The 12,295-nt window shown below is 39.5% G+C and overlaps 1 protein-coding gene across 1 annotated transcript; it reads left to right on the forward strand.

Annotated features, from left to right (window-relative positions):
- Positions 1-6,441: 6,441 nt before the first annotated feature.
- LOC105059248 (F-box protein SKIP23-like) lies at positions 6,442-7,680 on the forward strand. Its single transcript, XM_010942476.1, has one exon. It carries the CDS (start codon positions 6,442-6,444, stop codon positions 7,678-7,680), a length of 1,239 nt encoding a protein of 412 aa, XP_010940778.1.
- The last annotated feature ends 4,615 nt before the right edge of the window (positions 7,681-12,295 follow it).

Consider the following 12,295-nt stretch of genomic DNA (forward strand, 5'->3'; position numbering starts at 1 on the left):
AAAGGATTCAAGAATCATGTTTTGAATTAAGAACTAGTTGCATAGTTAAGGATTTCCTACTATTCCTGACATGTATATTCATTTTCTAAAGTTAGAATATCATAAAGTAATGGTTTGAATTACTTTAAGAACTTGTAAGTATCCCCCTTGAACTTCTCTGAGACTCGCAATCTTATCCCCTATTATATTAAATAGTTTTGATAAACACCCCTAATATTTTATTGTTGTTACACTTACACCCCCTATACTATCAAAGTGTTGAATATACACCCACTATTTTCAGAAAAAAGTGAACAGAGGCACATTATCTTATGCAGTTTTGGAATACCTATAAAAACGTTTTTAATAACATGCATCAAAATATCATAATTTTTAATAAAATTTTATAGAAAATATATAAAATTTGGCTAACAAATCACAATGTATCACATGCATTTAAAATGTATCAAATTGTTTTATAATATTTCATAACATAAGACAAAGTATCAATGCATAGACAGAACAACCTAAATACACCCAAGTGGATTCCAAAATACATACAAAATACAATGAAGTCCTTGATATATCCAAAATGGCCTTGGTACAACCAAAATGGCCCTGATACATCTAAAATGGCCCCGATACATGTCATGGTTGAGATGAATGGAGTGCTCTGTCTGAGACAAATGACCTGCTGCTAGCTAAAAGAAAGCTGGCTATGAGAAAGAATGAGCAGGTTGAGAAACAGTAGCTCCTGACTGGGAGGACAGAGGTTGAGAGGGAGCTGGCTGGGAGGAAGTAGCTCATAGCTGGGAGGACAAAAGTTGGGATAGAGCTGGCTGGGAGGATGTACTCACTGAAGTTGCGGTCTTCTTCCTTCTCTCACTATCTTTAGCCAATAAAAAAAGTACAAAAAGATAAGTAAATATTCATTAATTTCAATATTGAATGTAAACGTATCTGTGATCTCTCTCTTTTCCTACCAATTTGGCTCCCAATTTGACTAGATGTAAGTGTTATCTTATTTCTTCTTTGCCTTGTCCTTCCTAGGGTCTTAATTTGTAAGTCCTAAAGTTATGGCCCACTGTTGGTAATTTTTATACCTTAAGGATGTACCCCTTCTTCTGTATCTACTAGAATCTTTTGGCTCATCCTTTTCTTTTCTTCTTGCCTTCTTGGGTCACTTGGAAGAGCCCTTAGAAGAGGAGGGATACAATAGGGTATTTTATCTTTGGTCAAGATTTTATGCTTGGTACCGGCTCAATGATATATTCATAGGCCAATGCCCATATTACTTTAGTATACCTTATACTAACAAAATATTCTGCTTCCTTCCTAATATACATAATAGCTGCTGCTACATGGCAGCATGGGATGCCAGTTAAATCTCATACCCTACATCCACATATACTCTCCACTAAATCAACAACAAATTTATTATTGTGATGCTCAACTTCAAATCTATGGCCTCTTCCCCAAATGTAGTGGTAGTCCATGGCCTCCAACTTTACTTTCTCCAATTTTTTTTGAATCTTAGGATATAGGGATCCCATAATTTTCTGCAAGCATTCTCTTTTGGATTGAAACCGTTGAGTCAATAGCCTCCGAATAGTCTCCAACAAGATAATGATAGGCTTGTCTCGAGCATTAACGATATTGAATGACTCACATATGTTATTCAAGAGCATACTAAACTTACTTCTAGTACTGAAAGCATGTCACGACCATATCTTTAGTGGATGTTGTCAGAGCCACTACCATGTTGTCTTATCGAATTGTCGCAGCTCCTTCATGGTAGTCTCAAAGTGTGGAAGTGTGTTTGCCCTGGCATACTTCCAAAAGACATCTCTATAGTTCTTGCCCTTAAACCCAGCGATTTTAAAATTGGCGTGCAAGTGTTACACACAAAATCTATGATCAGCAGTAGGAATAACACTTTGGAAGGTCTCCATAAGACCCTATAAAAGAACTGAAAAAAATAATTACGTACAAAATCAAGTGTATTAAGAGAATTGAACAAGTTTTTTAACAAGACAAACAAACCTTCTGTCTGTCAAACATAAAGGTCCATCCATGCTCTTCTAATGGACCAATATCTTGTAGTAAGCAAGGTTAAAACCAACTCCAGCTATCTTTCATCTCGACCTCTACAATGGCCCATGCAACAGAAAAAATATTTATATTTCCATCCTTCCCCACTACAGCTAGGAGCTGTCATCCAAAAAAGCCCTTCAAGTGGCAACTGTCCAAACTAATGATAGGTCTGGAGTCTTTAATGAAGCCCTGCTTGCATGTTGCAAGACCACAATATAACCTTCTAAAAATAGACTGGCTACTCTCATCGTGCCTACTAACATCCAATAACATCATGCTCCCAAAATTAGTTTGTCCGATAATCTGATAGTATTCCCATAAATAGGCATATTGCTCCCTATGGCTACCCTAAATAATCTCCAATGCTCTATTTTTGGCCCTATAGCACTATGCCCTCGAAATAAAAATCTTCACATCCCTTCTAACTTGCTCTCGAAAGCCCTTGACACTCTATTTTATGTCACTTCTAATCTCATCAAAATACTTCTCTGCTAGAAAAGTAGATGTGACATTGTGATTCTCAAATTGTCGTCCAAAGTTATGTACAGATTGGAATGTCTTTATTTGATAGGTAAACTCTCTTTGTATAGGAGAAGCATGAATCCTTCACCATATACGAGCTTGCATATAGCAATTATCCAACTGGCCTCATTCTTCTTGTACACATAATCAAAATTCTCATGTATGCTATAAAGCTGCAACACCTTCCTAAACTGTGTAGCATTCCTAAAAGTCATTCTAACTAAAAGTTTAATATTTCTCTTAACATCTGTGGATTCATTGAATTCAGGATATTCAGAACTCGAATACCAGCATTTGAATCACCGTCATTGCTCAAGCTGCAGAGATGGGAGCTGCTACTACTATCTGATTCCCTATCAGTAGGCTACTCCTCTTCAAAAAATTAACTCTCTCATGAGGTGGAGAATGATGTGCCCAAGATCTCAACTCCTCCTCAAGTACATCTCTATCTACATAATCATCAAAAAGGTCATCGTCATCATCATCCGAATCACTTAGCTGACTAAGTGATTCATCACTACTGCTTTCACTGACAATTGTAGGCTTTGAAGTGGCAGTTTCAACCCCTTTCAATTTCTCATCAAGTTTAAACCTAAAGCCACCTATCCTTTTCATTGCCAATCTCTTTACTCGGATTCTTGGTGTTGATGCAGTTATATCTTTTTTAGTGGGCATCTCCTCCCCTGTGATTGGGATACACACCAACAGGCACTATTTGCCTATTTCAGATGAAAGAACATTACCTGCATCCGCTTGGGGCTCAACATATACCTCAACCATGTCAGCACCTCGCATTAAACCCAACATCTCCAATATGTCAGCATCACACCTTAATTTTCTCAAGCCATTTTGTAATGTCGATCCTGGTATTAGGTAATAAAAATAGATACAATTTGTGTATCCTAACTGGCTCATCATGTCCTCTATCTCTGTGATACTAAATCTACTTTTATCACAATTATCAAACTATAGACTACCAGCTTGACTATAATGGTAGGTTGGATGGTATTTGAAAGATCCACCATAGTGGATTTGTGTGGTAAATAAGTCAAAATCTATTCTTGCACAATGAACAAGAGACAGAACACTAAAATGTGACTTAAGTGAAATATCTGATGGATGTTACTTAACAGAGTTTAGACTATGAATTTTTGCATACTGCTAAGTGTCAGAACAGGTGCTTGCCTAAGGAATTAATACAATAGAGTTTTGGCTTACGTTGAGAATCTTTAGTTGCTGTAAGCACAGTATGCCACAGGAGAATAAGTCAGAGTCTATGAGAGGTATGCCATAGGAAAATCTGACCTTTTCCTTGATAATTGGGTTAATCTGATATAACAGTCATGTGGACATGTACAAAAGATAGAAGACACTAAAAAATAATAAAAAATACTGGGTTAATCAGAGTCCATCCCTGCACAATGAACAAGAAACATAGGATACTAAAAACACTACTTGGCTAAACTGAATATTTCTGAAAAGAGAATGACATTTGACAATGGGAGGCTTCTTGTGGATCCCATCTGTCATGCTCACGCTTATCAAAAATAAGATCAAAAAATATGTAAGGATAGAGGGACCATAAAAAGCAGAGAAAAAAATCTTAAAGGTATCGATTTACGATCATAAAATCTTAAAACTATCGGTCGGCCACTAAAGAGACATACATCAATGGAATAATCATCATAATCATGATTTTATATGAAAAATAAATTGTTAAAAGATATATTATCGGTAAAAGAAGATGTAGGGCTCACCCATGGATGGAAATAAGGTATTCAAGAGGCTATCATGCTCATGCACGAGGGAGGAGACACTGCTCGACCGAAACAAAGAGTGGGATGGAGGTCGTCATTGGAATATCATCGGAGAACAATCATCGGAAGCAATGGATGCAAAACGATGGATGTTGAAATAGGGAGGGTCGGCATCGTAATAGATTTTGAAGGGAGGGATGGGCATTTCTGTATTTTCAAAGGACAACATAATGACATTATCACTTAAATAGATAGAAGGAGCACATTGATATACTTCGATGATTTGGAGGGTCTAATTGAGATGTTTTAAATTTGAAAGGGTATAAGTGAAATTGAAGAAAACTTGAGGGGGAGTTTGTGTAATTTTTTTTTCTTTCCCAAGGGTGCATCTCATTTTTTTTCATCCTCGGCTCGTACCAAGAGACAAGCGGAGGGCGCAAGTGAGGGCTGTTGCTAGGACCAGGAAGGGAAGGGGGGTGCTGGGCGGCTGGGGTGGTGGGGGGGGGGGCGGCGCATGGGGTGTGAGCGCAAGGGCTGGGGGAGAGCGTAAGGGGTTAGGGGGTAGTTTTGTGCTCGTGTGGAGCGAAAGGGGGTGCGAAAGCAAGCTTCGCCAGGGCCGAGGGGGTGGTGGGGTGCATCGGGTGGTAGGGGCCGAGGGTGCGGGCACAGGGGCTGAGAGGAGGTACAATATTGGAGAGTTGTAGGGGGTGTGGGGGGCTGCGACAGGGAGAAACGAGCATGGGACTCGGGAGGGACGGTGCGAAGAAGTGGCGGTCGGGTGAAGGTGTCGCGGGTGGCACATCAGAGGGGGGTGGGTGCGAGTCGACCACCGACAGGCGAAGGCAGAGGATCATCGGGGGGGTGAGAGGAAGGGAAAGTAGAAATGAAAAGAAAAAAAAAGAAAAATATACATATATATAATTAATAATAAAATACTATTATGTGATTAATAATAAATATTATTATTTGATTAATAATAAAATATTATTATTTGATTAGTAATTAAATATTATTATCTGATTAATAATCAAATATTATTATTTGATTAGTAAAAAATATTATTATTTGATTAGTAATAAAATATGATTATTAAATTAATAATTAAATATTATTATTTTATTAATAATAAAATATTATTATTTATTAGTAATAAAATTTTATTATTTTATTTATGACTAAATATTATTATTTGACGTGCCCATCATAGTTAAAAATTTAAAATTTAAGTTTATGTTTGAATTTAGAATTGAAACCGCATGCTGAACATGCGATTTCAGTGAAATGCATGTTCATGATGCGATTTCATTCTTTTTCTTCATTCCCGCATCTTCGTTTTTTTCATTCTCGGATTCGTACTAAAAGGCAAGTCGGGGGCACCGGTGCAGGCTTCGCCAAGATTGGGGAGGAGGGGGGTATCGGGCGATAGGGGGTGGTGTGGGGTGCAGCATGGGAGGGCGCATGGGGTGTGAGCACAGGGGTCGAAGGAGGTGGTGGGTCGCAGGGGGTGTGGGGTGCGGGCATAGGGTTCGGGGGAGGGTGGAGAGGGTGGGGGATTTTATGTCCACATGGAGTGACAGGGATTGCAGATGAGCAAATTTATTATTATATAAAATTTTTATTTTAATGATAAATATATTTATTGATTTTTAAAGAAATATCATATTATTAATGCATTAATATATTATTTTATCAATATAATTTTTTTATTAATATATTATTAATATATCATTTTTATTAATTTTAATGCATTAATATTATATTACAAAAATACCTTCTATTTCTATTTCTAATAATGATGATATTATATTATTAATAAAATGATGATATTTTATTATTAATAAAATAAGTATATTTTATTATTAAGTAAATAATAATATTTTATTATTAATTAAATAATAGTGTTTTATTATTAATTATTAATCAATAATGGAGTCCCAGTGATAAAAGCCCGGAATCCAAGTCTAAGTCTTTTTGACAATGGAGTCCCAGTCGTGGTCGAAACAGGATTCTGATATCGTATGGTATAAATAGTTGGGTTGGGTAGATAGCTGGGATTCAGAGAGCGAGAGAGAAATATTGTGTAGCTGCCATGTCCTGGGCCGACCTTCTTCCCGAGCTACAGGCACTCATACTCGGCCGTCTCGAGGTGGCCGACTACCTCCGGTTCGGTGCCGTCTGCCGCTCATGGTGTTCGACGGTGGCCGAGAGGCCTTGCCTGCCGAAGCCGCAGATCCCATGGCTGATGCTCTCCGATAGCACGAGGGATCCCGACAGCCGCCGCTTCTTCAGCCGCCCGGACCAGAAGATGTACAAAATCCACCTCCCGGAGATCCACGGTCGCTTGTGCATCGGATCCTCCGAGGGGTGGCTGATCACCGTCGACGAGCTCTCGGAGCTGCACGCTCTCAATCCGCTCACCGGGGCATCCTTGGCCCTCCCATCCGTCACCACGTTCTTCGATGTCGCCGGTGTCGTCCGTGACTCCGACGGCCGCATCACCGACTATGTCATCGGCTATGATAACCTGGCGGAGGTGCCGTATGAAGTGGAGCATATGCGCGTGTACTACTATTTGAAGGCAATCCTCGATCCCTCCTCCGCAGCCGTGGCGGTCATCCACGGAGAATTCAACGATCTGTCATTCGCGCACGCTGGGGACGAGTCATGGACCGCGCTCCAACCACCACTTCCGCAGATCTTCTGTGACATCATCTTTCGCAAGGGGCTGCTCCACGCTGTGGCCATCAGCGGGGCACTCGTAGTTTTCGATCTCGATGCCCCGGGCTCGCCGGTGGTAGTGACATGTGTAGAACGTCCCCATTCGCAAAAGTGGGAGCAGCGGGGCTGCTGCTTCAATCAAAAGTACCTGGTGGGGTCACCGGACGGTATGGATCTGTTCCAGGTGTGGAGGGACTCGCAGTGGTTACCGGTGGACGGGAAGGGCTGGAGGGAGTCCATCCTTCCCGGCGATGCGAGGATGACTGTAGCATTCGCCATCTTCAAGCTCGACGAGAGACGGAACGAGTGGTCCGAGGTCAAAGACCTGGGTGATCTCGCCCTGTTCCTCGGGCTTAACCACTCGATGGCACTGTCCGCACGCGAATTCCCCGAGCTTACGAGCAGCAGCATCTATTTCACCGGTGGCTACAGAGATGGGTACGAAATGGATCAGCGAGTCATCCGTGATATCGGAGTGTTCAATTTGACAGATGAAAGTTTCCAGCCCTATGATTTTCACTCGATCGATTCTGAGTGGAATTGGCCGCCACAGATCTGGTTCACGCCTGCTCCTTTCTCAAGCATGCCCACCGCAAGTTCCAAGCCATGACGGAGGCTCTACTGGATGATCAAGATGGCATGGTTAACCAATACGTTTATGCTAGCTGTTGAGATTCATTGCCTCCAAATTTATTAGGATTTCTATTTAATTGGTTGGTCATTAGTTTTAATAGCGTTACTAATCAGATTCTATTAAATTAGATTACATCTTTGATTCCACATATTAGATCCTTTTTAGTGAAAAGGTAATGATATTTTTGTCTTTTTCTCAAAGAGAGTGTGGTTTTATATCGAGGAAGAGAGAGTTACATAAATTATGGTAGGAAGAATTTTATTGAGGCTGCTTTGTAAGGAAAACCAAATTTATTATTTTAAATTTTAAATTTTTAAATAAATTTATTTTTTTCTTTTATTTTTTTATTATTACTTGATTTAATTGGTCTTTGCTCTGCAACTCATTTTATCTATACTTTTACATATAGTTGTTAAAATAGATTCCTTAATATCATTCTTTATTTCATTTTTTTTTAATTGCTCTTGTTGCTGTCATTGTCGTCATTAAGGATAGATCAGTGGAAGGAGGGGCAAAATATGCAATCTTTTCATGAATAGAAATTTTAGTAATCAGCAGCATAAGAAAAGTGGCTGTTTAACAATTGGTAATGCTAACTAAACAAAATTGAAAAATTAAATTAACGAATAAATAATTTTTTCATGTACCTAGCTTAGATGCTTCACTCTACAATTACACTTATATATATAAGCTCTCGGCCAATGCTTACCAAAGAATCCAAATCATGTCCTTATGTCAAACCTTTGCCCCTTTCTTCAGATATTCCTTCCCGTTGGTTCCAAACAACATGTGCTAGTCCATTCACATTTTCTCTAACAGGCATTCCAAACAATTATAAAAAGCACTTTAAACAATTATTTCTAGCTTCAGAATTACTTTAGTAGTAGCTGTATCATCATTTGAATCAGGGGTTAAAGTATCATTACAAGTACCTATGCCTTGCCCATATGGTTCCACTTTAACCAATATGGTATGATACTACTTTGGCACACTATGCATTTCTTGGTCACAACACATGGAAATAGAGATGAAATACCATGCATTAGCATGACATTGGCATGAGAAACATAATGGTACTAGTATGGTTTGCCATACCATCTCTTATTGTCTAGTGTCAAGCATACTGTACCAATACTAGCTGGTACCGAATCAATATGGTGTCCTATATCATACTGATATTGGATATACTATTCGGTATCATACAAAATCATGTACTAATATTGTAATAGAATGACATCACTATGGGATCTGATATCAAGACAAAAAACTTTAGGTATAAGTAATGCTTCTCCTACCGGGTGTTCTTTCTATTCTACCATATTAGTCTTCTATTATTTGAGATTAAAACTTAGCTACAGTTATCAGCTAGATCTGAGATGAGGTGAAGCATTTGGAGATTCATCCGCTGGTCTGCAATATTTGAAGGTTTCTTCGTCATGCCACTATAATGTTTGTTCAGGAGGCGAACAATGCATACTCATATTAGAATGGTGTAATAGCTTGCTTGTACCAAAAAAAAAAAAAAAGAAAGTGGAAGGAGAGGACGAAAGCGAGGTTGTTGTCCCAGGACTTGAAATACAAATTGACTATAATGCCTCTATGCTTTGAAAGTACCATATCTTATCCTTTAGATATCTGAGCCGTTGGATTGATGGAGCACTGGTTATTTACTATCTCATTGAGATTAGATGAATACAAAAGTTATAAACATTTTATTTATTTATTTATTTATTTTTGAAACCAGCTATATTAGGTGAATCAAATTGTAGAAATGGTGTGGGATCTTAGCAACAGACCCCCAAACGTCATTACTAACATGCTCGGCCATGAAAGATGCAACATAATCAGCCTTACAATTTTTCTTCTCATAAGTATGTCTGATCAAACAATTGAAACACCGCACAATGAGCCTTCGAGCATCAGCCAATAGGGAAAAATGAGTTTTAGTAGGCTTAGAGTCGTTAAAAAATTAAGCGATCATTGTCTTGGACAAGACTTAAAATCCTCCTCCAAAATAAATCTATCAGTCTGCAAGCTAAAAATAATGTATACCAAGTCTTTCTAAGCTGCTCTCAACTCAATCTAAATACTATAGAGTCAAATAATGGGGATTCTCTCGCAGCAAAGCCAGCTCCATGGTCCTTTCTCCTTAAGAAGACCAACATTTGGCTGTAGTTTTTCCCACTTGATTATTAGTTTAAAAAAAATAAAGAAAATAAAATATTCTCTGCTAGCAAGGGAGCAAATATTTGCTTTTTGGAGCTTGAGAGAATTTTTATTTATAAAAAATATTAAAAAAAGGAATAAGGCCAACAGTTGAATTTCTAATTATGAAGAAAATATATCAAATGATAGTATTTGATGTGTATTACTCGTACCTCTCTCTCTCTTTTAATTACTCGCACTTTTCTTTTGATAGAGCCCAATCAGACCACACATGTGGTAGGTCAGTAGGTCGCGCCATTAACTCCATCTCCCACATCCGCAGTTCGAGTCCATAGAAGTCGATTAAATGAGGGGATTAATTTTTTCGATACCCGAACATCTGTGGTGGGGGGGCATGCGGGTGTTGGGGGTGATGTACTCACCTGATCCACTTGGACAATGTTCCTCTAATGGGTTGGGGGCCCTCATGGTTATCTTCTGAGAGGGATTGAGCCATCTTTGTTGTCATCCTACATCGAACATTTTCTTAATGGGTTGGGGTGGTATATGGATCCTCTGAGTATGGGTAGTGTTGGGGGTGATGTACTCACCTGATCCTTTTGGACATGGTGGGCAGAGGCTGAGCCATCTTTGCTGTCACCCCGCATCGAACATTCATCTAGCTGGTTGGAGGCTCTCATGGTCACGCCTGGAGAGAGACAGAACCATCTTTGTTATCGCCCCGCATTGAATATTACTCTAGCGGATTGGAGTGATATGTGGATCCTCTGAATATGGGTGGTGCTGGGGATGACGTACTCATCTGATCCATTTGGACATGGTAGGGAAGGGCTGAGCCATCTTTATTATCGCCCCACATGAAATTTTTCTCTAGCGGGTTGGGAGCCCACATGGTCACGCCCGGAGAGGGGCTGAGCCTTCTTTATCGTTGCCCCATATCGAATATTCCTCTAACGGGTTGGGGTCCTCATAGTTACACCCAGAGGGGTAGCTACCCCTAAACCCTTTTTTTTCTCCCAAAAAATTAAAAAAAAAAAGCCCAATCAGAATGTTCTGCAAGCTTTACGCTCCCGCCATCTGTCCCCAAGATGGACCAACATGATTTCTTTAATCTTCATTGTTGGCTTGAATATGTGTCTCAAGCATATTTTATGCAGTCAAAAAAATATTTTTTTTTCTTTCTGACTTTGTACGGATCATAGCAGGATGACTGCGAGTTGGGAAAAGGACAGGCTCGCTTAATTCTCCAGCATATCCGAAAGTGACTCAAATGGACGGTCTAGAGACAAGCATCATTCGAAGAAACGATCGATAGATGATGGTGATTAGGTGGTGTGGGGAAGAGTGATAGGAGTGGGTAATGTGTCGAGATGGGAAGAAATCAGCTATACGCCACCGCCTGCAGGGGCAAGAATGTTATGATACGTGTAAAGCAGGTGATCACAAGATGGATGTGATTGATTTATTATCCTCTTTTGGGAAGCAACCTACTGTGCGTGGAGGATCAGCACCCTTTTATTCAATAAAAAGAGAAATTGCCTTCACGCGAGCATTCTAAGCAGGCAAAATGAAGTATGGTAGATGATTAGAAGAAACAAGGGATGCAAAAATAGTAAGAGGATAAATTTTAGATTTAGATTTTTATTTTATTTTTTTTTATAGATTTTGGATGTTAATGTTGTTGTGGTTCTTCAATGTTTCTTTGGTTTCCTGTGCTTCCTTTATCAACAACATCAAGTTCATCAATTTTCAAAAGCACAAAACAGTCCCAACCACAAACAAAGTCCAAACCCCAAAATAAGATGAACAGCTAGGAAACACAAGACCAAGAATCCAACAAAAGTTTCAGCATAATAATTCTCATAATTCATAAAAACATCAACTCCATAAAATAATCATATCAACAGACACTATTCATAAATCATTCAAACTGATTTATCTATAACCCTAACATAATGTCCAATTGACAGCGGGAAAGAAAATGAAGATCAAGAAATCAAAAATCCTAAAAACACCAAAACAATAATCCTAACAAGAATAGAGAATAGAGGCAACATGTTCACTGTGGCTGGTGTACTTGAGCTGGAAAGAAAATCATATAACCTAATTACCATGGTCGATGTACTTTTGAGCTGGCAAGCCATGCCAGCAGCAGATAGGTGCAGCCGCAACCACAGCCACAAGCGAGGAAGGGGGTGGAGGTAGTAGGGCTGAGGAAAGATGAGAAACTCGACGACGATAATTAGAAGTGGATGCATGTTAGCAGTGGGCACCGGGAGGGAGAGAAGGGATTAGGTTGGGGTGGCAGGAGGGAAGGATTGGTGTCATAGTAGGGTCATGGGGTAACGCTGCATCGTCGGGTGGATTATGGACTTTCTGTGTAGTAATGGGGTCGCTGGGTGGATCGTGGACTTCTTGAATTTTA

This window comes from Elaeis guineensis, chromosome 16 (assembly GCF_000442705.2).
Source record: "Elaeis guineensis isolate ETL-2024a chromosome 16, EG11, whole genome shotgun sequence".
NCBI lineage: Eukaryota > Viridiplantae > Streptophyta > Magnoliopsida > Arecales > Arecaceae > Elaeis > Elaeis guineensis.